We start from the raw sequence: 27,619 nt of genomic DNA on the forward strand, positions 1-27,619 counted from the left end.
AGCCAGGTGCACATGTGGGTCAGGGGACTGGGACGTTGGCAGCAGACACTGAGTCCAGGCAGGGAGATGGCCAGTCTGTCCCTCTGCTGTGGCTCTGCTGTAGCCGATGCCGGACACATCACTGGTCTGGGGTGGTCAGCCGTGAAAGAAAAGATGGACAGATTTGATGATATGAAAACATGAACAAAGACAAAAGACCCAACAAAGCAACAGCCTGGAAGGTGGTCCTGATTGTCTAACTATGCCCCTATTGTCACTCACTGAGATTTTTCCATGTTTCACTTTTTTTTTAATGGGGGAATGCATTCTAGTTTATTTGTAACTGATATATAGTGTGTTCATAACTGGGGAACTGCCCAAACGAGTTTTTTCCCCAATGATTTTTTTTTGGTATCAGTAATGTACAATTACATGAGGAACATTATGGTTACTAGACACCCCCCATCACCAAGTCCCCCCTCCACAAACCCCATTACAGTCTCTGTCCATCAGCGTAGTAAGATGCTATAGAGTCACTACTTGTCTTCTCTGTTGCACAGCCCTCCCCGTGCCCGCCCCCCTCATTATATATGCTAATTGTAATGCCCCCTTTCTTTTTTCCCTCCCCCTATCCCTCTCTTCCCACCCATCATCCCCAGTCTCTTTCCCTTCGGTAACTGTTAGTCCATTCTTGGGTTCTGTGACCACGTTTCACTTTTACACACGGTGGCATCATGGCAAGCCAGGCTGTGGCGAGCACACATCTTTAGGCACATGTATTTATGGACTCAACTGTTGGATATAGAGCGGCTGGGTCAAAGGTTATGTGCTTTGAGTATTTTGACCACAGTCAAGTTTCCTTCCGAAAAATGTACACTTCCCCTGTGCAAGAGGGTCGTAATGCTTTTTATTTATCCAATTCTCTGGAAGCCTTGATGTTTTCAAAATTTTTAACGTCTGCCAAGTTAAAGAATGAAAACTAAAATTTGTCCAATTACTAGTGAAACAGGCATGCTGTTGTCATTGTTCTGTTTTTCAATTTTTTTGCTATTTATATTTCTAGACTGTTTACATCATCTGGGTGTCAACTTAGACTATTTCAAAGAGCCATGATGGTCTCGGGGTTAGGAGTGTGAACCCCAGGGATCAAGCTGCTCTGCTGTTTACTGGCTGTGTGACCTTGGGCAAGTCATTTAACCTCTCTGTGTGTCTGTTTCTCATCTGTAAAATAAAGATAATGTTAGTATCTATTTCACAGGGTTAAGGATTAAATTAACCTGATATATATATAAAGCACCTAGAATAGTGCCTGGTTCGTAGATGGCATTCAGTAAACATAAGCAATTATCAATTTTTGCCTATAATTTATGCTGCACACAGTACCTCCCAGGCTGTTGCTTTGTTGGGTCTTTTGTCTTTGTTCGTGTTTTCATGTCATCAAATCTGTCCATCTTTTCTTTCACGGCTGAGTTTCAATAAAAGCAAAACCGGGACATTTCAACTGAATATAAAGTAAGAAACTGGGAAAAGAGAAAATATTAACAGTGTTCATGTTTAGGCAGTGGAATTCGGACGACTTTCCTCTTTTATACTCTTGGGTCTTCTGAATGTTCTAATGAACATACATCATGAACGTATATTTCCAGATGAACACACATTACCTTTTCTTTATGCTTTGCTTTTAAATATACTTAAGCATGTTGGTAATCATTTTATAATGGAAAAAGCACCACCCATCCCCAATAAATGTTATTTACCATAAAGGACAAAAAGAGTAAGGAGTTAGGCAAGTGCTGCACACTTGACCCTCCCAGAGCCAGCCCAGCAGAGAAAGCTCCACCCATGAAGTCTCCCATCCAGGGGCCGGACACCCAAACAGCACTCGAACGCCGCCCCTGGTGGAAGAATAAAATTGGATCTAGGAAGAGGTTTTTTTTTTTTTTTTTTTTTTTTTGTGTGTGTGTGTGTGTGTGTGTGCGTGTGTGTTCGTTCCTGTAAAGAGCTGTTTCACTTTCTTTAAATCACAAAGCAACCCTTTGAGTCAAGAACTAAAATTACGTAAAAGACATAGGTGAGAAAACTGTCACCCAGAAGACAGGGCAGAGTCACCCCACGCCGCCCCCCCACTAATTAGTGACCAGAGAGGATCCTCTTAGGTCCACGAGGGGGGCTTCTTTTCCAAGGGTCAAGTGTTTCTCCCAGGACTGCAGCCAAGAATGGAAATCTCAACAAACCCACTTCCTGGGGAAACAGAACAGGGTAGTGTGTAAGTGGCTCCATCTCTTAACAACTGGGTAATTTATGTCCTTCTCTGGTCCTCCATATTTTCTTCCCTAAAACAGGGATAACAACAATATGTTCTCCATAGAGCTGTTGTGAGAATTCAGAGATTCCATAAATTCATTGTTACTGTTATTGCTGCTGGTGGTGTTCTTGTGTGCCTGAAGAACAGAGGAAGTTATGTGGTTTCATTGGTGGGGGGCAGGGGGGCTCCAAGAGTCCTAGGGAGTGGGAGACATCTCAGCAATCTTTGCTTTAGCTTCAGAGCTTGATCTCATTCCACATTCACTGAGCAGCTGCTATGAGCCAGGAGCTGTTCTGTGCAGTTTCTCTGCTGATGGAACTCGTATTTGCATTGAATCTGTAATTGAGTGTGTCTCGGACAGAGAGATTATAAGCAATAAACAAGACAACTGTGGGTAGTGAATGTGACTTAAAGGCAAGGAAATGGGGTGGGTGGGGAAGTACTTTAGACAGTAATTTCAGACTGTTCAAAGAGGTCGGTATTTGGGAACAGGCTTGTTCCGTTACACAGAGAATGAAGAGCAGGAGCCTTCAGGGCTGGAATCGTGGGGAGTCTGAGGAAGAGAAAGAACAGAATGCGTGAGGTGGAGAGCAAGGCAGTGAAGATGGAGACGTCGACAGGGGACAAACTTGGGGTGAATTTTCAGCTTCCTGTGCCCCTCAAATCCTAGAGATCTGGAGGAGGCAGTGATATTGGGGGCTGGACAGGGAGGGCAGAGAGGGGCCCTTGGCAGCACCTCGGACAGCACCCTCCCTGTCCATGGTGCTGACACCCCAAGACCAGGCTCCCTGAAAGGGAGAAGCTATGGACTCAACAGTGAGGATACAGGAGACCAAGCTCCTCACCCTCAAGGGGCCAGCATTCCAGGCGTGAACATCCATAATGATCAATCAATTGCCCTAGAAATAACCATAATTTTTTTAGGGTTTTCTATTGGCTCAGCCCATGTACTTGGGAGAGAGTGTGTTCACCCCCTCCAAATACGCCCAAGTCCTAATCCCCAGAACCTGCGCATATGTCACCTTATGTGGCAAAAGGGACTTTGCAGAGGTGATTAAATTTAGAATCTTGAGATGGGAGATGATCCTGGCTTACCTGGGCGGCCTGATGTCATCACAGAAGTCCTTATAAGAGGAGGCCAGACAGTCAGAGGAGGAGCTGGGTGATGGAAGCAGGGGCCAGTGTGATACGGTGGGAGAAAAATCCAACTGCCCACTGCTGGCTTTGAAGGAGGAGGAAGGGGCCACGAGCCAGGGAATGCAGGTGCCTCCAGAAGCTATAAAAGGCAACAGAACAGACTCTCCCCTAGCTTCCCCAGGCGGAACACAGCCCTGCAGACACCGTGATGTTAGCCTGGTGTGACCCACTTGGGACTTGGCCCCCAGCATTGTAAAATAATAATTGTGTGTCATTTTAAGCCACCGAGTTTGTAGCAATTAGTTTACACAATCAGTAGGAAACTCATACAAGAGGCAAAGCTCAGAAAAGCCAGGTCTCTTGCTCAGGAAATCTAGGAATTAGAAGAAATGAGCATTTGAACCAGTCGGTCTGACTCCTGTGTTCTTCACCGCCTCACCACGCAGAAATATTTTCCCTGAGGCGATGGTCTGAACTGTGTAACCCCACACGCATACGTGGAAGTTCTAATCCCTCTTCAACTGACTGAAGGCGTGCATCCACCCCACCCTGACCCAAAGTTCTGTGTTGAAATCCTAACCCCCAATGTGATGGTATCAGATGCGGCATTTGGGAGGTAATTGGGTCAGGAGGGTGGGGCCTTCGCTAATTGGGGTTATTGTCCTTGTAAAAGAGACTTCAGATACCGCTCTCTCTGCAAAGTGAGGACACAAGTCAGCAGTTTGCACCCTAGAACTCAAGTTGGCAGCTTGGTCTCAGACTTCCAGCCTGCAGAACCATGAGATGCACATTTTTGTTGTTTACAACCCACCCCCTCCATGGTACTTTGCTATAGTGGTCCAAACGGGCCAAGACACCCCAGAACCTCAGGGCATGACTGCATTTGGAGACAGGGTCTTTACAGAAGTGACTGAGGAAAATGAGGTCCTTAGGTTGGGCTCTGATCCAATCTGACTGGTGTGCTTACAAGATGAGATTAGGACACAGAGGCACAGAGGGAAAACCACGTGAAGACCCAGAGAGAAGACAGCGTCTATGAACCCAGGAGAGACGCCTCAGAAGGAAGCAACCCCGCCCACACTTGGACTTGGACTTGGAGCCTCCGGAGTCCTGAGCAGTAAATGCCTGCGTTAAGGCCTCCCAGTCTGTGGGAAAGCAAAGTACCTGGGGCCTCTGGGAAGCTCCAGCACGTCTCCAGCTCCACCTAAGCTCCCCTTGAGGAGCGGTGCTCCCCAAACCTGCAGTCACCACAGCTAGGGGGCTCAACCCACCCCTGCTGGTACAGACTTCTTCCCAGTGCTAATCTCACTCCGAACTTCCCATCCCATGTCTCCCCCGAGAGGGCCCCTTTGGCTCCTCAAACTCCATGTGCTCAAAACAGAACCCAGCCGCCCCCTGCCCCTGCTCCTTAAAGATGCCCCTCTGCAGTCATCTATGCCAAGGTACCCTTGTCCTCCACATCCCCTGCCTGGTCCCCCACTGCATATCAGTATCTATGTTCTGCCAAATTTTCTCACATGTGTTTCTCGGGTGTTGTTCCCTCCTCACCGTCCCTGTGTCTGCTGCCCTAATTTAGGCTTCATCATCTCTCCTTGGTCCTTCGATCCACTCCCTTCTGCAAACTCAGATCTGACTATTGCCTCTCGAAATATTCTGATTCTCTTCTCAAAAACCCTCTAAGGCTACCCACGTGCACGGCTGGTGGGAACATAAAACAGTGCGGCCACTGTGGGAAAGAGCCAGACAGTTCCTCAAAAAGTTAAACCTAGAATTACTATACGAATTAATGATTTTATTTCTGGGTCCATAATCAAAGGAATTGAAAGGAGGGACTCGGTTGGATATTTGCACCCCATATTCACAGCAGCATGATTCACAATGGCCAAAGAGTGGAAGCAACCCAATGTCCATCGATGGATAAATGGATAAACAAAATGTGGTATAGCCACACAATGGAATATTATTCAGCCCTAAAAAGGAAATACTGATACTTGATATAACATGGATGGACCTTGGGGACACTGTGCTCAGTGACATAGGCCAGACACAGAGGGACACAGATTCTGCCTGACCCCACTCCCAGGAGGTCCCCAGAGGAGTCACATCCTCAGAGACAAAAAGTGGATGGTGGGGACAGGGGCTGGGGGAGGGGTCGGGGAGTTTCTGTTTCTTAGGGATAGAGTTTCGATTTTACATGAGATGATGAGCTCTGGGACTGGATAGTGGGGACAGTTGACAGCAGTGTAACCAAGTGCCCATGGAACATTCTCCAAGATAGATCACGTTAGCCCATAAAACAGGTCTCGATACATTCAAGATTGAAATCACATCAAGCATCTTTGCCAACCACAACAGTATGAAACTAGAAATCATTTACAAGAAAAACGCGAACACACGAACACCAAACATTGCCGCTAACCAACGGGTCAATGAAGAAATCAAAGAGGAAGACACAGGACCTTGGGGCAAATGAACATGGAAACACAACTTTCCAAAGCTTGTAGGACGCTGCAGAGCAGTTCTAAGAGGGAAGTTCATGGTGATACAGGCCTCCCACAAGAAACAAGAGCAAATGGGCAGAGGATGTGAACAGACATTTTCCCAGACATCCGGATGGCCAACAGGCACATGAAAAGGTGCTCCACGTGGCTAATCATCAGAAAAATGCTAATCAGAACCACAAAGAGGTATTAACTCACACTAGTCAGATTGCCTGGTATCAGAAAGACAAGAAATAACATGTGTTGGTGAGGGAGTGGAGAAGAGAGAACCCTTGGACACTGTTGGTGGGAAGGTAAATTGGTGTAGGCGCTGTGGAAAGCAATATGGAGATTTCTCAAAAAAGTAAAAAATACAACTATCATTATGATCCAGCAACCCTAATTCTGGGTATTACTCATCTATAAAAAAAGTAGATCCTCCCATTTGTGACAACACGGATGGCCCTAGAGGGTATTATGCTAAGTGAAGTAAGCCAGACAGAGACAAACACTGTATGACCTCACTCATATGTGGAATCTAATAAACAAAGCTAAAGAACAAACAAAACAGGCTCATGATCCATGGGGGAGGAGTGGGAATGTGGGGAAATATGTGAAGGGGATTAAGAGGTATAGACCTTCCAGCTAAAAAATAAATAAGTCATGGGGATGTAAAGTACAGCATAGGGACTATTAAAAAATGGTTAAGTAGCAAATTATTATGTATATTTTCTAATGTATATTTCATACATACATATTTCAGTATATATATATATATATATACACACACACACTATATTATTTTGTTATGTAATTTATAATAAAACACACAAACTAAAAAAAAAAATCAGGGCTCCTTGTTACCCTCATAATAGTCTTGTGAATGAGCACACTCTTTGCCAAGTCCCCACTCTGGTCCAGTATGTGGCAGGGGCAGTGACCAGGTGCCCCTACTGCAGCACACAGTAGGGGCACTGTTGGCTGGGAGTCCCTGAAAGTTCTTAAGCCATGTGCATGTAATTGTGTGCACATGCCTGTGTGTGCAGAGGGTATCAGCAGTGCACACGGTAGAAACACAGAAGAAACAGAATGCCTGCACACAGTAGGTCCAGCCGAGGGGCAGAGGCTGTGGGAACTCAGCAGGGAAAATGAGGGCTGCCAGGACAGGCACCCAAAAGCATTTCTGATCCTCATGGGGTGCATGTGGCATCTGGAAGTCCTGTGGTCTGGAGCCAGCACTGAGTGGGAACCCAGTGGGAGAAGCTGGGTCTGAGGCTGGCCCATGGGTTGTGACCAGCTCAACTGTCTCAGGCCCCAGCTCCAGCCGTCCTGAGTGTGGAAGGTGGGGCGACGTGCCACAGAACCCAAAGATGACATGAGGCCTCTTTCCGGGAGGGGAAGGTTTATTGGGAGTGCCTGATCAAGTGCCATCAGTGCAGCGGGCCCCTCCCCTGGGGGACGGGGCAGTCCAGTGTGTGGACCCAGCAGGTCACAGGCGTAGCAGCAGACAGAGGGAGAGGGAGCCACCCCCGCAGGGCCCACCCCAGCCCCGCCCCAGGGGGTCCCTCTCTAAGTCCTCAGGCATCGGCAGCTGAGCTGGGAGGGTCCTGCGGCAGACAGCGTCGGTGCCGGAGAACGGACTTCTCCTCCTCCTGTGGGACAGGAGTGCCCCCCCCACGCGTCACACAGTACGGGGCACCGGTACGCGGTAGCACGCGTTGGCTGTGTCCCCTCGCCTCACGGGAGCCTTGGGCCGCCCTCTCTTACCATCTCAGAGGCAGTGCTGGGGCTTGCGCCCTCGGGGGAGCCCCCTTCGTCCCGGGAGCAGTCGGGTCCCATGTCCTCCTCATACTCTGTCAGGCAATCGGACTCTTCCCCTGGAACCGGGCAGCAGGGGGGAGGTGAGGGAGCACAGGCTGTCCTGACATCTCCAGCCACCTCCCCCTGACTGCAGGTCCAGCCCCACCCTCCTGGGGGTGCCCACCATCAGCGCAGCCGTCAGAAACATAGCTCTTGGGTGGCTCAATCCGGGACACAATCTCCGCCAAGTCCGTGAAGCCAGAGCTGGGGAAGGCCAGCACCTGTGGGTGGTGGGCATGAGGGTCTCCGGGGTCCTGGGGTCCTTGGTCTCAGGGCCCAGTGGTGTTTTAAGGGCTCGGAGATCCTGGGGGAGCTTTCTGGCCTTAGTGGCTCAGCTAAATCCAGGGAGGTCTGGGGCATCTGAGTTTTTGGGGGGGAATGTCTGTGGTCATAGTGGCCCTACCAGGAGAGGGCACAGGCTTACATCAGCACGGCGACTCTCGTTAAGGTCGGCAGACCGCCGGTCTGTGAGCATCTTTTCAATGATGTCTCCCCGGCTCCAGCCCCCAAACACGGCCTTCCCATACTGGTAGCCCACGTCCTGCAGGAAACAAGGGGGCTGAGGCCATGTTTGCAAACCCCATCCCCCGATTTTCTCTGCCTTGTCTTCTTGGCTTATCCCTACTCGGTCTGCCCCTTCCCTGCCCCTCAAAAGTCTGATGGTCCAGGGAAACTGGCATTTGAGACTCAACCTATTTTGGAGACAGTCACATCCTCATGTCTCCCCATCCTGTGCCCTTGCCAGACATTACCAATCAATCCTTCCACGTCCTTTCACTCAGCCCCGGGCAGTGTGCCAAGTGCCAGATGACACGAGATGGTGGTGCACAAGCTTATTTCGAGGTCTGCAAGTACGTGGTACATCAGTAAATACCACCACCTCCCATACCCAGAACAGACATCGCTCATCTCACTTGGCATGCTTTACCAGTGAGCTCAGACAGGACATCAGACGTTTTTACCCAGGGGTCTGGGCAGTAGCTACTGATCAGTTCCAGTCGTCAGGGTCAGTTCACAGTATTTCTGGGTCAGTGGCACATGACATACACTGCTACATCCCTCTCCTGCACTTGTGGCAGACATTACTTACTGATTACTGTTCTCAGTCCCACCGAGGTAGAAATGGCATCAGAAATCTCTAGATGGCATTTCAGACAGTGCAGTTGGTGCACAATAGGAGACTAGTGCATATGTAGCACATGCACAGCCAAAGCGCATTGCCACACTCACTGCAGACATCACAAGTCAATTACCATTCCATTACTCACAGATCCCACCTGGGAAAGGAGCCCTAGAATCTTCCCCCTCACGTTGCTTTGGGTTTTAAGTAGTAAAGCTTTGCTGGCCCACCACACTGGCACCAGACTGCTCCTGCTGCTCACATAGATCTGGTCAAACTTCCCGAAGTCCATGGTCTTGAAGCAGTCGATGGGTGGTCGCAGGTACTCGCAGTAGGAGCTGGACTTGACGACCTCCAGCTGCCGCACGCAGGACACATAAGCCAGGCGGGACTGGATCTCCGCCATGTCTGGCACCTTAATCTTGTCTGCCCAGGGGTTGAGCCGCTTCCACAGCAGCCACCAGCCAGACAGGCTGTCGCCATAGGTGCTGAGGTCTGTCTCATCCTGGCTCCCCACGTCGATGGCTATGACCGTCTTGGCACCCATACTGCGAGCAATGTCCGCTGTGGGGCCAGGGAGGTGTCATCAGATGACTCCCACCAGGGCCCGGGGTAGGGAAGGTTAACCCAGTCCCACTATGCAAATAGTCATACAAAAAAAAACAAGGAAAAAGCCCACACAAACAACATGCAAAGGGCAAGGAAATGGTCAAAATGATGTCGAGAAAGTGGGGTCCTATGTTGGAGCTTTTTGTCTGGGGAACTAGGGTCAGGTATACAAAAAGACAGGAGGTGAGACACACACACGGGTGACAGAGAGGTGAAAGGAAGAGACTAGGGGTCACAAAGACACCAGGGAACAGAGAAGAAGGGATCAGGGATGGAGAGAAGCTCAGGGATGAGAAAAAAGAAATGTGGAGATAAAGATGCCAAGAGATAAGAGTCCTGGGGGAGGAAAATGCAGGGGGGCATAGACATCAACAGAGATGTGCAGGGATAAAGGGATACCAGGGGTCAGAGACCTGGGAGGAGAGAGAATCCAGGTGGGAAAAGAGGCATCAGAGCTGAGACAGGGACAGAGAGCAGCAAGCAGGGATAAGGAGATTTGGGGAAGCAGGACAGCAAGGACATGTGTCCATCGGTCTGTCTGCATGTCTGTGTGATCAACTGTGGGTCCCTGAGTGAGCCTGGGGGATCCTGGCGATGACCCCCGAGCCTCCATCAGACTTTGCACATCTATGCCCCTCACGAGCTTGTGGGTTTGGGTACATGTGCCCACACCCACCCATCTATGGGCTTCTGCATGCATTCCTATCATCTGTGTGCAGCTGCCCATGTGGGTGGTGAACACACACACCTCTGGGGGTGCCTACGCCTCTGTACATGCATCCGGGCCTGTGTTTATTTCAGTCCACATGTGACTATAGTGTCTGTGCATTCCCTAGTGCTTGTCCGCCTGTGGGTTTGTGTGCGGCTGCATTAGTGCATCTACCTGTAAAGAGCACCTACAGCATGAGTTGGCAGACTTTGTCTGTAAAGGGCCAAAAAGAAAGTAATTTCTGCTTTGTGGGCCATACAGTCTCTGTCACAACTATTCAGCCCTGCCATTGTGGCACAAAAGCAGCCAAAGACAAAGTATCAGCGATTGAGTGTCGCTATGAGACAATAAAACTTTATTTAAGAAAATTAGGCAAGGGGCCAGATTTGGCCTGTTGGGCGTGGTTTGCTGATTCTTGACCTACAGGATTGCGAATGCATGTGCAGCCAGCATATGCGTCTCCTTGTGTGTGTGAGCTGCTGGGAATGTGAAGTTTTAAGTTGCACACCCACCTGCCTCTCCCCTGCACATGTCAGCAGGCACAAAGACGGCTGAACTTGGTCATGCAGGCGCCCTTCCTGTCTGCATGCACGCATGTTCAAGGGAGAGGTAGTGTGAGTGTGGATGGATCAGCAGGCAAAGACATGTCCTATTTCATCAACATGTGTACCTAAACATGTACATCTGTCCAGAGCATGAGTGAATACCTGCTACATGAGTCTCTGCAAGCACACGTGAGTACGTGGCAGCTGGTGTGCATGCATAACAGTGTCCCATCTCCATGTATCTCTGTGTGTGCATGCATATCTGTGTGTGCGTGTGTCCACTTCTGTCTGATACAGCATGCACATGCTTTTCAACTCCACACACTCCCGTCCCCATACATGCACACCTGCTTGACCGCATAGGCATTCCTAGCCCTGCACAGGTGTGTCCGTGCATGGATGCTCCTGCTCGTGTGTGCACGAGTGGGCAGGCAGCCACTTGCCTGGCAGGTTGTTGATGTAGCCGCCATCCATGAGGAGATGCCCGTCCTTTGGGTCGCAGAGTGGGGGCAGGTAGCCCGAGAGCGTCATGCTGGCACGCACGTACCGCCACAGGGAGCCTGCCCGGCAGGACACACAGACACAGACACGCACAGACACACTCAGACATGCTCAGAGGCCCGGCCAGCCCAGTGGGCTCGCTGACCTGGCACGTTGTTGACATAGCACCCATCCACCAGCGGGTGCCCATCCTTGGGGTCGCAGAGTGGGGGCAGGTAGGGACAGTAGGAGGCACTGGCCCGGACGTAGCGCCACACACAGCCTGCAGGGATGGCGTGAGGGGGTGAGGCGCCTGACTAGACTCCTGGCCCCCCACCCGAGGACACACGTACCTGGGGCCTCTGGGGCATTAGTGGGTGACGGTTAGTGTTCCGCAATCAGGCCAAGGTGATGGTCACTCGTGTTAATGCCCCAGACACTTGGCTGCCCTCTCTGCACCCCCTCCCCACGCGGCCACAGGGGCCGGCGGGGGCACCCACCATCTTTGTGGACACGCATGGCCGAGGCAGTGATGTCTGTGGTCACGTTGAAGTACGGCAGCCACAGGTCCTACAGAGACAGGGATCAGAATGGGGCGGAGCGGGGGCTCCCATGAGCAGGGCGGGGGTTGGGGCTGGCAGTGCGGGGGGCAGCGGGCAGCGGTGCTCACCTCAATCTGCTTGTCCTGGAAGACACGGTGGATGCTGCGATTGAAGGCCGACCCCGTGAACATGGAGGTGACAGGGTACGTGAGGTCCAGCACAGGCTCCAGCACCGAAGTCATGCTCTAGGAGTAAAGGGCCGGGAGTCAAACAGGAGTCACTTGGGGTCACTAACAAGGAAGTTTTCAGGGGTCCTGGGAGTTAGGGACTAGGGTCACCCGCTAGGAGGTCACGCAAGGTGCTGGAAGTATCTCTAGACAGGTCCAGGTGGAGCTCAGGAAAAGGTCAGAAGCCCAGAAGACCCTCTGGGATCAGGTTTCAGGGTGCTCCTGGATTGGGGGGAATCTCTCTCCCCAGCACACACCTTAGCCCACTCCCGGGCCCGCTGCTTGGTGCGGCTGGCGCTTCGCTCCTCGGCGTACAGCGCCCCAATGAAGGAGCCGATGGATGTGCCGCCCACCAGGTCAACAGGAACCCCCGCCTCCTCTAAAGCCTTCAGCACTCCAATATGTGAGCAGCCCCTGTGAGGAAAAGCAGACCCAGGGACCCGCTGGGGAACCCAAAAGCCCATCTCCCCCACAGGCAAGGATAGTGCCAGTCCCCCTGGAGTGGCTCCCAGGACACAAGCCCCGTCCCGTGTCGGCCCACCCCTCACCTGGCCCCGCCCCCGCCCAGCACCAGGGCGATGGTGTTGCCTGTGAGCACCCGCGCCAGGCGAGAGAAGTCGCTGTGCCGGTCTGCGCGCCTTGAGAAAACCTTCTCGTAGAGCTCATGCTGGGATGGGGGGTAGGGGGGGAAAAGAGACACGATCCATGAGAACTGGGGTGCAGGAGATGCCATCCGGGCCTCCCTGGCACCGCCCCAGCCTCGCAGGCCCCTAAGCCACGCCCTGAAGGCCTGGAGAAGTGCAGTTCCCGGATCGCCCAGCTCCAGGCGCAGTCTCACCAGCTTGGCAGGGCTGCGGCGCGAGAACAGGCGGCGCGGACAGCGCAGGTGCAGGTGCCCCGAGCACCAGCTGCGCATGTTGAGCCACTCCACCGTGCGCGTGGGGCCCGCGCCCTCCTCGCGGTGCAGCAGGACCAGCTGCTTGAGGGCGCGCACCGCAGTGTTCTCCAGCATCTGCTCCAGCTGCAGGGGGGGAGGACGAGTCACCAATCACCGGTTTCCTCCCCTCCCCCCACACGGGGCCGAGCTGGGGTCCCTGGTCACCTAGCCCCACGGTGAGGTTGCGTGTGGTCCTGCGCTAGCACAGGAGGGCCGGGCATGGGGTGAGGTCGGGGAGGGCCATCGTACAAGGTCCCCCGGACCTGGCCGAGGGTGGGCTCCTGGTCGCCCAGGCCCACGATGAGGATGCAGTCGGCCTGGCGCAGGCAGCGCACCGTCCAGGGCGTCAGCGAAGCATCCGTCTGGTAGAGCACGATGCGGTGCGCGTCCTCCTGCTGGGCCAGCCACCCTGACAGACGGAACTCCTGGATGCTGGGGCGAGGGAGCGGAACTGTCATTCTGGGGTTGGTCGAGGGTCCCATGCTGCCCAGAAACCATGTAGCTCTACTGCTGGGGGGAGGGGACCCTAGACACCCAGGCCCCCATATTGTGCCTGTGTGCTCCCAGGGCAGGTTCACCCCGTTGTCTCCCAACTGACTAGGTGGACGGGGGCACATGCTCCTCAGGTCACAGCCTAGAACTCAGTCAGATCTGAAAGAATACTAGGCTTGAAGCTTCTCACCATCTCCCTCCACTCCACACCCCAACACACACCTGTCCAGGGCAGAGGCCCCCAGGCGGGCCCGGATGATGTCACTGTTGAGGAGGAGCGTGGGACCTGGGGATGGGGAAGGAAGGGGGTCAGGAGCCCAGGTCCACGGAGCTGGGGGCATCTGCCACAAGACAATGCCTCCCACCCCCACCCCCCAAGCAGGCATCTCCACTTACTGGCGAGTGCCCCGCCCCATCCATTGGGCCCTCCCCAGACCATTGGCCTGCTCTCATGCACCGCCCCCATCCCCGACTGACCGATGGCTTGCAGAGCATGCTGCAGCTCCAGAGTGAAGGCCACCATGGGCACCTCAGCACACACGGGCAGGACTGCCACTGTTGCCAGGTTGCTGGCTGGGTTGGTGAGCTCCGAGTGAGGGGGGACGCCTAGCCCCGAGCCTGCTGAGACCCCAATGGAGGAGATATGCTGTGCAGTACTATGTCTGGAGAGACCTACCACCTCCTCCTTCTCAGAAACCCCTGCAAGGCAGAGGCATCCTCCAGCAGAGGCAAACAAAGCCATAGCAGAAATCACGGTCCCCATCCTGAACCCACAGCCACATCCACGTCCCCTGTTTTGGATGGATCTGGCCAGTGAAGCCCTCAATTTTGGCCTTAATCTCCTCAACGGGGTCTGTTACACAGAGACCCACAACCGTTCCGATTCTCCACCGTGTCTGCGGGGACGGATCCATGCTCCTACCCCTTTCTGGCTTTGGTGCCCCGTTCACTGAAAGGATTTGAACACAAAGCTAGACAGAAACCCACACATTTTGGGTCCATATATGGCTTCCCAGGTTCTCCACTGACACTCTACCCCAGGCCCTTACCCTCCGTCTCTTGCCCGGGCCTCTCACTGCCTCCTCTCCTCCAGCCGCGTCTCCAAACAGTCCGCAGAAGCCCACATGTCCTTCCCCCACTCTTACTGACCTGTCCCCTCCCCTGTTTCTCCTCCTTGCTCATTTTCCTCCTCGAGGTGTTTCAAAACCACTAAACCCTGCGTGCAGGGCTTTGGCAGTTCTCCGCAATGCCTGGTCCCATGCCATCTGTCTCGTCTCAGCTCAGAAAAACCTTCCTTCTCTGGGCTAAGGTCCTGGGCGTGGGGGTGGTTCTTGGCCACGGGTCACCCTGGCCACCGCCCCAGGGATTCATATGGTGGGGTAAAGGCAGAAGCCCCTGAGGGGAAAAGGGATGTGGAGGTAGCAGGGCTGGCTCAGGGTCGGGTCGCCGTAACGTAGAACCTCCCGCCCTTACTCCCCAGTGTACCTAACTGCAAAGCCACATCTTCCAGCAGGTGCTGGACAGAAAACCACATCTCCCAGCATGCCGGCAACTTCAGAAGGCACTTCCCAACATGCCCTGGGTACCAAACACCAGCCCATGAACTCCACCATTTCCCAGCATACTCTGGTCTGAAAAAGGAGTCCCTGAAGTGGACTCCATCCCCCCAAGAAGGCCCTGACACCCAGAACCAAGCTCGCCCCTAAAGACTCCGCCCCTCATCTCGACAGACTTTGGATACCACTAACTAGCACACCTGAGTCTCCGACTGCTTCACGGCATGCCTAGGAATCCGAACTCTATCCACCAGCATACACCAGGACCCGGATCCCACTTCCGGCCCCAAGGCCCGCCCAGAGCGTGGTTTACAAGCGGGACTCTGTTTCCCACCATGCTGTGGGTTTGGGGTTCCCTCTCCCGTGGTGTTCTCGATCGGACTACATCTCCCAGCATTCCCAGGGGCTGCCTGTTCTCACCTGGAAAGGGTCCTTGCAGCTGCTGCAAATTCCCCAAGATTTTCTGGCTCAGGAGATGGATGAGGCGGGTCACAACCTGGGGCGTTGGGGACCGGCGGTCCAGTGAGACTACAGCAGCAACTGTGCGAGTCCCACTTTCCCTCCTCTTACTGGGTCCCGGTTCCCAAAGCCCCGCACTCACTGGGTGGCTTCGCCTCCTTCCTATGGCTCCAACCCCTGGGGCCCCGCCCCTGTGAGGCCAACCCAAATCGCGTCCAGCAGTACCTGTGGGTATCGGCGTTTGATGTGGCCCAGGGTGCCCTCGGGGAGTTTGGCCAGCTCCGTGTCACGCACAGCGTGCACTGTCGTGGCGCGTGGCTGCCGTGTCAGCGCCTCCACCTGGGGGCCCACGTGTATGACCAGGGCTGCTTGAGCGAGGAGGCCCCGGATAGGTAAGTGGGATGCTGACCATGGGTGCAGAGAAGCAGCGGTACCCACAGTCTCCAAGAAGGAGATGGCGAAAACCAGAGCTTCACTACCCACTAGGGCTCTGTGGAGAGGGAGAGGACAGGCAACCACCCCAGGCAGGGGTCTCCTCCACTGACGGAGAAAGGTCTTGGGGGCAGAGTCAGATCAGACTCACCACCCAATGAGCTTGCCCCCAATCTCCGCCCTTCGAAAGGATCTGGGGAAAGTGGATGGGCGAGGTCAGAGGTCGGGGGCCGCGTTTACCGCGCCATCTGATGGCCCCGAATGTGTGTTGGGAGGAGCGGGGAAAATGGCCTTGGGGAGATCAGAGGACACAGGTGGGGCGCGGCTTACCACCCCGATGAGATCTCCGCGGCCGTACTCTCCCACCAGCTCCTTTTTGCCATTGCCTCGCTGGATGACGCTACGCAGCCGCCCATTCAGCACGATGTAGGTGCAGTCTGAGCGGTCACCCTGCCTGGGGTGTGGGGAGGGTCAGAAGGGTCGGGGCCGGGGCCCAGGCAGGGCCTAAATGGCAAGTTGGAGGCGAGGGCTGCACCTGTACAGCGCGCGTCCCGCCTCCACCGCAGTCCAGTCGATTGCGAAGTCCATCTGGCGCACGAAGGGCGACATCCTTGCTGCCACTGTGTGCGCGGCACTCAGCACCACACTAGGCTGTGCGCGCATAATCCTATAGGGAAATCATGTACTGGGCGTGCCCCGAAAAAGCTCTTAAGGAGTGGAGACGGCAGGTGATAGCCTGGAGGGCAGGTGGGGCTGGAAGGGCTCAAATCTGCCTGGGAAAGGCGTCTGGGCTTGCAGAGGGATAACCTTTCCCCGGGCAGAATAGAGTTGGGTTATGACCCTCCAGTGCCCCTCCCACCCAACAATGGGCCCTGCCATACTCGTAGAAGTCCGACTTGGAGATCCGCAGGAAAGTGCAGTCGCGCTGGGCTCGTAGGGTGAAGATGAGGGGCTCTCCAGTGAGCACTGCCAGCTGTCCCACCAGCTCCCCAGGCTGGGCCACGAACAGGCACACGTCCTCAGCCTTGTCAATCATGCGCTGGTAGACATGCAGGCAGCCCCAGAGCACAAAGTGCAGGCTAACGTCCTGTGGGACAGAGGCCAGGAGCTGTGCACAGGGGTAACACTCCTATCCCCAACTCAGGTCAAATCCTCCATAGGAATGGTTAAGGACAAGTTAGGGGAGGCAGTGAAGGCTTTGGATTGCTCTAAGCTGAGCAGCATTTTATATTACTATTCGGCACCTGGGGCAGACATTGCTAATGGATCACCAAACTGAGCTCATGCTGAAGCCCATGAATTCTTTTCAACATAGCCAGCAAGAAGCTGCAATGGATGGCTACACTGGGCCGAGGCTGAGCTTAAATCATCTTTGCTTGTATTGGGCAACTGGACAGCCACATGACCCTTACCTTATACTATGTCAAAATGGATCAAAGCCATGGTAAGAGCTAAAACAATACAACTGTTGTAAGAAAATAGAGGGGCCAATCTTCATGATCTTGAATTTGGCAATGGATTCTTGGATATGACACCAAAACATGAAGAGCAAAAGAAAGTAGACAAATTGGACTTAATCAAAACTAAAAATGTTTGAAAAGACAACACATAGAATGGGTGAAAATATTTGCATATCATGCATCTGCTTTGAGTCTTGTATACAGAATATATGATTCTTACAACTCAGTAATAAAAAGACAATTCAAAAAGAGCACCAAAGCTCTCAATAGACACTTCTCCAAAGAAGATTTACGAAAGGCCAATAGGCATGTGAAAAAATGCTCAAAATCATTAGTCATTAGGGAAATGCAAATCAAAACCATAATGAGATGCTATGTCATATGTACTAGGATGTCTAGAATTAAAAAGTGTTAGATGGGACACAGATAAATTGGAATGCTCATACACTGCAAGTGGGAATGGAATGGTGCAGCCGCTTCAGAAAAGAGTCTGGCTAAAGTCCAAAACAGTCTGCGGAGTGAAAAACAGAGTTGCCTATGACCCAGGATTTAACTCCTGGATATATATACCCAACACAAATGGAAACATACATCCCCATAAAAATTTGTACAAGAATATTCAGAGCAGCATTACACCTAATAGCCAAAAGGTGGAAATCACTCAACTGTCCATCAACTGATGAATGGATAAACAAAATGTGGTAGATAGATACAACCAATTATTCAGTCAAAAAGGAGTGATGCACCAACACTGCTCTAGCTGGAAAACCTGATGCTCAGTGAGAGAAGCCAGGGGCAAAGGGACAGAGCATGTGATTCCATTTATAGGTAGTGTCTAGGACAGGCAAATCTATAGGAACACAAGATTAGGAATTGCTTAAGGCTGTTGGGGATGGTGATCCATTAATAATGTCTGCCTTGGGGGCTTAACAGGAATATAGATATATGTGCTGCTCAGCTCAGAGGTAGGAGGTTGATAACTAAAGGATATGAGATTTCTTCATGAGGTCATGAAAGTGTTCTAAAATCGATAGTGGTGATGGTTGCACAATTATGTGAATGTACAAAAAAACCACTGAATTGTACTCTCCTGGGTGAATTGTATCGTATGTGAATTACATCTCTATAAACTACCACTGAGAAATTTTTTAAAATCCCCTTTGCCCCTGGCTCCCTTGTTCCACCCAATCCCTGTCGACTTCTTTTGTTTCCTAGAGATCAACCTCTCTTCCCACCACAGGATATCTGCACAAACTGTTTCCTAGAAAGCTCTTTCCTCCCCCTTGCACCAATTAGTCAATCCTTCTCCACCTTTCCTCCTCAGCTGGAGGCCACTTCCTCAGAGGCGCTGCCCTGCCTAAGACAGATTTTGTAGAGCTGAGAACATCTTACATGTAAGCACTGAGCACATAACGATTTTACAATAATTTGTGTAATCCTCTGAGTGTAACATTTGTCAGAACTGTGGGTTTCCCCAGGGCAGGGACGCTATTGGTGTTTCCTGCCTCTGGGGCAGGCAGCACAGGGGACCCAGCAAACTCAGTATATGTGCGTGCCCCTCTCCTCTAGGGTTGGCCTGCCCAGCCAGACACCCACCTGTTCCATGTTTTTATGAATGAGAAACTGAAACTTCCCAGAGACAGACTCCTTCCTCGTGCAACCCACAAAGCCATCTGGTACCCCACAAAGCCTCAGTGAGCACCAGAACACTGCAGGGACCCCCTGAGAAGGGGCCCCAGGAGACAGATATGCCTGCTGGAAGTTTCGAAGACAGAATTTCCACACCACTGTTTAGAATATAAGTGGGAGTTACTAATATTAGGCTGACACTCGTTGTCATATTGGGAAGCATGCTTGTTCACTGCAGGACTTCTCAGTGCCTTGAATACACTCATGATACTCACTAAGAGCTTTCATGAAGGGATAAAACAGCCAGCAGTATCCAAACCTATTTGACCATTGTGATAAAGGTGTTCCATGAAACACACTTTGGGAAATATTTGTATAAAGCAGAGTTTCTCAACCTTGGCACTACTGACATTGTGAACTAGGTAATGCTTTGCGGTGGGGGCTATCCTGTGCATTCTTGCATCTCTGGCCTCTGCTCACTAAGTAGCAACCCTGCAAATCAATAAAAAAGTCTCTGCTTTGCCACATGTCCCCTGGGGGGGGAGCAAAACTGTCCCCTGTTGAAAACCACTGGTGTTAAGTTTCAAAAGAAGGCAGAGCAAAGTAATGTCCCTAACAAAGTCCTGAGGGCCCAAGGAGCCTCAAGTAGCTGCAGACCTGCTTGGCCCATTAGCAGGCTGGGCGGCTGGGCTTAGCCCAAGTTTCCCAAATAAGCAAGGATCCAGGGGCCCCCTGCAAAAACCATGGTGTGACCACACTTCCTCAACCTGCCTGTCCCCCAAATACCACAAACAGCTGGCAGAAGCTCCACCCAACTTCCTCTGCAGAAAAGAGTGCACCCTTTTGAGGTGAGAGTTGAATCCACTGGTCAAATGACAGAACGATATCCCAGCCAGCTAACAGGAAAGCCACCCCCACGCCAACCACTGTCCCAGCCCAGGGCTGGTCATCCTTGTAAACCCTAGGCAGCTCAGAGCCATCTCCACGTTAATCCTCACAACAATCCTAGTCAACTGTTAGCACCTCCATTCCCCAGATGAGAAAGCTGAGAACTTTCTGGATGATTCAGCCAAGGTCACACAGGGTGTCAGGGCAGAGTCTGCACTTCAACTTTGGCCCCCTCTGTCCAGAACCCTCCCCTGTGCTTCTGGACTACAAGACCATGAGTAGGTCTCAGTTTCCCATTTGGAGAATGTAGGGAACTAGGATACAATTTGCTACCCCTTCTGGGTGCTGCTGGGAGGCAGTGAAAGCCAGCTCCTGCGGCTGGTTCGCAGCCTCACATCCAGACTCTGATCTGCACACATCTACTGAGCTCCCATCCTGGAAGGGACCCAGGACTGGAGTAGACAAAGAGCTTCAGAGCATAGAGCTGGACTGAAAGGCCAGAAAACAGAAGTTGCATGAAAGGCCAGGGCAGGTAAGAGAGATCTAGGGGTTGGGGCCCTAAGGTAAAAGGCTCAGGGGTTGTAGGTGAAAGGTCAATAGGTCTGAAGGACATGGGACAGGAGGGCTGAGGGTCAGAGTAAGAGGTTCTGAGGGTCAGGGGTTGGAAAGCATAGACTGAGATATCTACACATAGGGTCACAATGCAAGGGTCAGAGATCAGAGAGGTCTTGGGTTAGAGTTGCATGATGAGAGGTCAAGGGTCAGTCTCACCTGGTCCCCCTGGCGGGCAATGATGGTGCCAGCTTTGGCATGATGCAGCAAGACCCGGCTGTTCAGGAGAGCAGGGTCCTGGGGAGGAAGAAAGGTGAGACTTGCCCAGCCAGGCTTCCTGACCCCCAGTCCCATCCCCAAGGCCCCCTCAGCCACCCACCTCAATCCGCATCAGCTTGGCTAGCTCCTGCTTCGCTGCCTCAAAGATGCTGCTTGTCTGGCGGCCCTGGTAGGGCCCGAAGGGGCAGCCGCCGGTGGCTGACTCGTCTTCACAGAAGTTGCTGGCTTCCGTGTATTCACAGGCACCTGCTGGCTGCTCCCGGGGTTCCTGAGTCGGGGACTGAATGGGGCAAGGCCTGTGATCTCTGTGCTCCTACCTGACCTTCCTCCTCAGGGAACTCCACCACCGGCCAGCGGCCTGGGAGGGCACAGGAAGGGGTAGGAAGAAGGCAGGGCCTTACCCGAGCCAGCACTGCCTGGGGCCCCCCTGAGGCCTCTTCCTGAAGGGACACGGAGATTCGGCCCCGTTCATATGCCATGTCGAAGTCTGAGCGGGGGACACCCTGCAAGCCTGTGGTGGGCAAGGGGCCATAAAAGCAATAAAGATGAGAGTGACCCCAGCTGACCTCCCTGCTGAGTGCCATGTCCTTGCAGACATGACTAATCGATCACTGCATTCTCCCTTGTAATCCTTCTCACCACAGCTGGGAGAACACCATCTCCGTGAGCACCCACAAAAAGCCACAAGAGAAAGTGTTGCCAGGGTTCCCATTTCACAGGGGAGAAAAATCAAGATTGGCAGGCCTGCATTCAAACCCAGAAGCTTGATTGCTGCCCCCTCTCTACCCGGTGCCCCAAACCTGAGATGTCCACTGGCATGGAGATGCAGCGACTCAGCAGGGGGGCAGATGGGGCTTCCAGGGATGTGGGCTTCACTGGGTTCCCTGGGGGAGACATGTGTTCAGGCGCCTGCCCCTCTGAGCCACCAGGCTGAGACCTCAGATTGGGGCGTAGGGGGCTGACAGGGGTCTGGGAGGGGTCCAAGCCCCCAAGGCCTGGAGGACCAAAGTTACTGCAATGGCTCTCAAGGGCTGGGGCCAGATATCCCTGGGGGAATGGGCAGGGGCAGGCAGGAGTACTGAGGAACGGAAAGAGAGACTGGGAGGCAGAGGCGGGGAGAGGTCCCTGGGGGCCCAGGCAGGGGTCACCTCAGCTACCTGCAGGTCCAGGCAGTGGGGCCCCGGTGGGGTCAGGTGGCCGGCCAGGGGTCTCCCTTGGCTCTTCGATAGCCGAGGTGCTGGCCGCCGACTTGGAACCACGCACCGGGCTTGTGCGGGCTGGGAGGCCAGGGCTGGGGAAGAGGTGCAGCGGCTGGATCTCCTGGGGGCAGAGAGCACCCTCGAGGCGAGTCTCCGGAGGCACGGGTCATACCCCCACCCGCCCAGCCCCCTGGGCCTCCTAGGCAACCCACGTGGCTGAACAGCTCGTTGGTCAGGCCCAGGTAGTTGTGAAGCGCCAGGAAGGTGACCCGCTGCAGCCTCACCATGATGATCTGCGGAGGCGGGAACAGGGGGCTGCTTTGAGGGGCGTGGCCACAATGGATGGCGTCCAGGACCGAAGGGAGAGCCCGGTGAAAGTTGGAACAAAGCAGTTAAGGGGGTGAGAGGCCAGGATGGGAAGCAGGGAAGCAGGAGATGGGGCAGAGCGAAGGTCAAGGTCAGGAGCAGAAAGGGGCTGCGCAGGGACAGGAAGGGAGCAGGGAGCCATCCACAATCACGTGACAGAAGCCTGGGGGCGGGGATATGGGGGGGGGAGGCGCCTAATGGGAGGAGTCAAGGAGGCCCCAGGCGGCTGTTTGGGGCAGATAAGCACAGCTTGAGCTCCTGCTGGCTGCGGAGTCCCGGCCCCACCTGGGGTCCGTGGAGAAAGGCCGAAGGCCGCTGACCTGCACCACGCGCACCAGGCTCTCAGGGTACTTGGTGAAGACGGTGGAGAAGGCCTCCACGGGCAGCCGCAGCACTGTGGAGTCGCGGGCAGCCCGGGCAGACACCGTCCGCTGGGGGTGCTGGTGACCCTGGGAGGCGGGGGGAATGGGAAGAATCAAGGGCGGGGGCTGTAGGCCTTCCCACTGCCCCCTCCAACCCTTCTCGACAGACCACCCACAACCACAGGGACCTGTCTGGGACTGGGGCCCTCCAGTTGACCTCTCCAACCCAGCCCACTGGGTATGTCCTTGAACCCAGCCTCCCTGCCCCCCAACACCAAGTGGTCACTCACAGTGATGACATCCAGGATGCTCAAAAGGCTGTTGACGCTGTCCCCAGGGACCACTTCCTTCACCACACACTCCTTCCCGTCCTGAGAATGGTGGGGGGCCGCTGACCAGGGCTGCCCTGGCACTGCCAATGGGCAGTCCACCCCCTGATCGTGCCACTGGCCCTCACGCTCACCCACCCGCTGATCGCTGACCCTCGATCCCAGAACCCTGTGGCCATAACGACGAGCATCCTCTTCCTAGCCATCACTAACTGTGACCGTAGAGCACTACAGACACCCTTGGGCATCTGTTCCTGACTCCTGCCGACACATCTCAGAAGACCTTCAACCCTCCTGACCCAAGGACCGCTACCCTTGGGGAGGCCCACTCACAGGTCCTGGCAAACAGAGCTCCAGCAGCCCCTCCTGCACCACGTAGATGCTGGCGTCTGGCTGGCCCGGCCGGAGGACATAGTCACCCTGGCTGAGCCGCTGGAAGACCATGTGTCGGCAGAGCTCCAGGAAGAGCGGCTTCTCGAAGTGGCCCAGCACCCTGTTGGAGGGGGAAAGGGGAGGGGCAACTCAGCCGGTCAGGTCAGGTCCCCGATTCTGCAGCCCCCCGCCTGCACCCTGATACTGACCGGACATTCTTGAGCATGTAGAGCACCTCAGAGGGCAGGTGGGAGTTAGCCAGGTCACCCTCCGTCAGGTCAGCCTCCAGCACTGAGGGTGGGGGCTCCTTCCGCTGCAGTGTGGGAGCTTCTTTCTGGATGCGCAGGATCCTGGTAGGAGGAGAAGGGTGCAGGGGGAGCAGAGAGAGGGCTCAGGCAGGCCTGGGACTCCCACAGAGCCTTCCCCTCCAGGCCTCACAAAGAACAGGGGTCAGGAAACTCTGGCCTTACACCGGTTTTTATAAATAAAGTTTTATTGGCATGCAACTATGTTCATTCACTTAATTATTGTTTGTGACCACTTTCACTCAACAGCAGAGTTGACTTGTTACAACACATCTTAGGCCTTCAAAGCCCAAGATATGTACTATATGGCACTTCACACAAAAAGCTTGCTGACCTCCAATGCAAAACCTTGAATTCGCCCCTTCGCTAGTCAGAGGCTGCTGAGATGGACCCTGCAGTTAGGCAGACCCCTGACATAGCTTCCAAGATGTGGGCAGACCCCAGAAACAGCACCTCTGCCCATCATGGAAGCCCTGAGCCAGTCTTGCCAGTAACTGCAGCTTTACTCCTCAAACTCTCCCTACCGTAGACATACCCCAGAAGTAGCTTCTGATACATGAAGGGACCCCAGATACAGCCTAGAATGTTCTTTGTGAAGATCCCTGGGATAGCCTTTCCTCCTATGTTACATAAAAACATGAGCTAGCCCCTCTGATGGTCAGAAGACTCTTGACACCAACCACTGTAGTAGGAGCAGACCCGAGTCCAACTCCATGATATAGAGAAGTCCAGACACAGCTCCTCTCCTGATCAGGGAGGTCTCTGGGCTAGCCCTTGCCCAGGTCAAAGGGAGCTGAGATGCCCTGTGAAGGTCATGGTATCAAAGCAGCTCCTGCAGGGCAGGCAGACACTGAGATAGCCCCCGTGATGTGGAGGAACATGACAATCCAGAGACAGCCCTCCTGCCCAAACCATAATAAGCTGTGTGATAGCACATGTAACAAATCTGCTGATCACAGGCAGCCCTGGGATGACCCCTTAGTGTGAAAACATGCTTGAGACATTCAAGTAGGCCCCATGAGGTCAGGAGAACACCGAGTCAGCTCCCCACTTAGAAGGATCCCTGGGAGAGCCTTTCTCAGATTTCCTGATGTAACCCTTGGACCCCGACATGTCCTTCCTATGTTTCTAGTGCAAGAAGATTCCTGAAGCAACTCCTGGGGGAACAGAAGTCCTTGAGCTGGCTTCTTAGAGTGGGAAGAACTCCAAGGTAGGGGACATAGAGAGATGCTTTCTGATGTAGAGAGATTGCTGAGATAAGACCTACAGAACAGAAGCTAGAGATAGCCCCCCAGAAGATAAGAGACATTTGAGATTTTCCCAGTCTGGCACTTCTCGTGTGGGGAGACACAGGGAGTAGTCTGCACGGGAACCCCAGATGTAGACCCTTACATGAATGACAATGTATCTGACATACTGATGGAGACCAAATAACAGAGATACCCATGAGGCAGGGAAACATCATTGAGATAGCCCCTTAGTGGGCAGAGACCCCAGAGACACCCTGTCCAGTGGGACATCTCTGAGAAGGTGCCTCTGATGTGGGAAGACTACCAAAACAGTCTGTGGGGTTCAAAGAACCCAGAGATACACCCTTCAGTGTGTGCAGATCACTCCAAAGGCCCCTGAGATAGCTCCCAAAGCCTGGCCCACCCAGCACAGCCTTACTTCTTGGCAATGTTGAGCATTTTAAGTTTCTTCTTCATGCGTGGCCGGGAAGTGGTGGAGACGGAGGCGTCCACCAGGGAGGAAGTGGATTGTGATACCTGGGAAGATTAAGGATAGGAGAAGGATCAACTGCCAGTTCAGACCTTAGGGAAGAGTGGGGGAGACCCAGAGGTGCTTAATCAAGGAAGGTGGTGGGCTTACTGAGATATGTAACAAGGAAACAGGCAGGGCTTCTGTATGGTCAGCGGCGCCCCAGAGGGTCCTAGACTCACCTTCCGCATAATCTTCCGACCATAGAAAAGCACTTTGTCCCTCTTCCGGAATCGATACCGCGGTCCATCCGGAGCTGGAGTTTCTGGGATCAGTGGGAAGAGGGTGACTCTGAGCACTGCGCAGACTCCACCAGATCGGAGTACCGCAAACCGCATCTCTACTACCTCAGGGACGCGAGCATTCCAGCTGCCCCACCCTGCAGCCTTCCCAGAGGGGCCCTCCGGGTCCTCACTCGGCACGCGAAGCCTCCGCACCAGCAGAAGGATGAGCACGGCCGTGACCACCGCAACTCCGGCCCCAATCATCACGCCCAACACCTGCGGGACGAAAGGCACTGGCTGCGCATCGCATACCCGCCTCACCGAGCCCTCCCTGGGGGCCAGGACGCCCCATGCCCCATCCCACTCCGTCAAGTTCGCCCCCAAGGAGGTGCCAGTTGGGCCAGGCCTCGATATCCCCATCAGCAGGATGGGCTGGCGTGGCTCCCTCCCTGGGGGCGAAACTCTTCCCAACGGCTCGGCGGCCGGTGATGCACGCCGGGAAACGTAGTAACGCCTGCACAGACGCAGCCGAGACTCGCGGGACCGCATGGTGTGCGCTGAGCATGTCGGGATTAGTAGTCCTCGCAGTGCTACACACCCACCAGCCCTTACCATTCCTGTTTGCAGCGGAGCCTCCATCAGATGCTTCAGGGTGGGCGGCAGGTCTGGAACTCTGGAGTCTTGGGGAAATGCGGGGCAGGAGGAACCCGTGCAAGTCTTCACTGTGGGCCCGCCCCTCCTCTGCCGCAAGCCCTGCCCCTCAGCACAAGCCCTGCCTCTTCGTACCCGCCGATCTGGGGACCGCTTTGAGGGCGCTGCGGAGTAGAGGGGTGGGGCAGGTTGATCTCGCGGCCCATTCTTAGGAGTGAGACTGGTCCTCGGCTTCCCGCCTGGCTCCCTTCACCAGGCCTACCTGTCCAGCCCCACCTTGGGGCCAAAGGGCAACCGGCGGGACACCCACTGTCAGCAGCCAGCGCTGCTGTGGGTCTTCGAAGGGCACGGATCCCTCCCGCAAGTGGCCCTCTCCCCGGCTTCTAGTCTGAGGGACTGATTAATCCTGACCCACTGAACCTTAGGCCGCACTCCCGTACCCCAGCCGAAAACTGAGGCCCGCAAGCAACGAGGTCAGGGAGACGCCCGGCTCCCGGCCCAAACCTGACCCCGGAAGTGCTGCCGGGAGCTGCCACACTGGGGTTCTGGGGCGCGGCCGAGGTGTCGGAAGGACCCTGAGACGCTCGGAGTGGGGTGGGCTCTCGAGGTGTTCCTGGTTAATGCTGGAGATTTACTGTCCGTTTTAGTAAAGTTATTGGGTCTCTGACAGTGCGGAGCATCACTGGGACGTCGAGAGCGATGCTGGAGCCATTGTGGGGAGACGTAACCAGACACGATGGGATCAAGGGGGTGGGGGGGTCACTGGAAACTTACTGATTCTGAGGAATACTGGACTGTTACCAAGAAAACCGGGAGCTGATTGGGCACGTCCCTCGGGTCGTTCGAGCGGGCCTAGGGAGGATGCTGGAATATTACTGGGACTTCTGGCAGGCTGAGGATGGGGGGCCGCTGGAATACTAACGGAAATTTGGGGGACTCACTGGGCCCCTGAAACATCACCTGGAAAATTCATGGGGACTAGTCCCCTTCCACCAGAGGGTACACCTGGCTACCGGAGCGTAAACACCTGCTGGCAACTGGGGGACGGGAGTATCAGAAAGTCGGGGGCCACCGGGAATCGGGGGAGGACAGATGTTGGGAAAGCTGAGGGCTCGCTAATGACTCCCGAAGGGCCGCGGACGCCTGTGAGGACGCGACGGAAACCCGGACTCACCCACAGGCCGCAGCCGGGGTCCACTCTGCGCCAATACCGCCGGCGTTCAGCCCGGGACCGCTGGTGCGGCCCCTTTAAATTATTTGCCGTAGGGCGCGCCGCCGCCCCGCCCCCCGCCATCTTCGGAAGGTCGCATGACTTCTTAAAGAGACAGAAGACCGGTTGCGCAGGAAATGCCCCTCCCGCTAAAAATGAGAACGAG

General features: G+C 54.3%; 1 protein-coding gene across 10 annotated transcripts; it reads right to left on the reverse strand.

Annotated features, from left to right (window-relative positions):
* Positions 1 to 7,286: 7,286 nt before the first annotated feature.
* Positions 7,287 to 27,552, reverse strand: PNPLA6 (patatin like phospholipase domain containing 6). Of its 10 annotated transcripts, none has more exons than XM_057489851.1 (35): positions 27,418 to 27,552; positions 27,018 to 27,095; positions 26,205 to 26,272; positions 25,784 to 25,868; positions 25,551 to 25,633; positions 25,279 to 25,376; positions 23,515 to 23,655; positions 23,267 to 23,426; positions 22,895 to 22,975; positions 22,563 to 22,691; positions 22,089 to 22,169; positions 21,835 to 21,997; positions 21,478 to 21,561; positions 21,079 to 21,188; positions 20,778 to 20,957; positions 20,618 to 20,695; positions 16,751 to 16,956; positions 16,405 to 16,536; positions 16,200 to 16,323; positions 15,663 to 15,776; positions 15,399 to 15,474; positions 13,900 to 14,043; positions 13,645 to 13,708; positions 13,194 to 13,362; positions 12,832 to 13,014; positions 12,542 to 12,660; positions 12,251 to 12,407; positions 11,895 to 12,011; positions 11,725 to 11,794; positions 11,188 to 11,304; positions 9,144 to 9,445; positions 8,186 to 8,302; positions 7,886 to 7,982; positions 7,669 to 7,778; positions 7,287 to 7,553 (listed from the first exon to the last, which is right to left on the reverse strand). In XM_057489851.1, the coding sequence occupies exons 3-35, from the start codon at positions 26,229 to 26,231 to the stop codon at positions 7,479 to 7,481; spliced, it is 3,993 nt and encodes a 1,330-aa protein (XP_057345834.1). In that variant the 5' UTR covers positions 26,232 to 26,272; positions 27,018 to 27,095; positions 27,418 to 27,552; the 3' UTR covers positions 7,287 to 7,478. The 10 variants fall into 10 exon arrangements, with proteins under 10 accessions (XP_057345834.1, XP_036735229.2, XP_036735228.2 ...); XM_036879334.2 differs by having other exon boundaries at positions 13,900 to 14,040; positions 26,205 to 26,407; XM_036879333.2 differs by having other exon boundaries at positions 26,205 to 26,407.
* Between the last annotated feature and the right edge of the window lie 67 nt (positions 27,553 to 27,619).

The sequence above is a fragment of the Manis pentadactyla genome, chromosome 12 (assembly GCF_030020395.1).
Source record: "Manis pentadactyla isolate mManPen7 chromosome 12, mManPen7.hap1, whole genome shotgun sequence".
Classification (NCBI taxonomy): Eukaryota; Metazoa; Chordata; class Mammalia; order Pholidota; family Manidae; genus Manis; species Manis pentadactyla.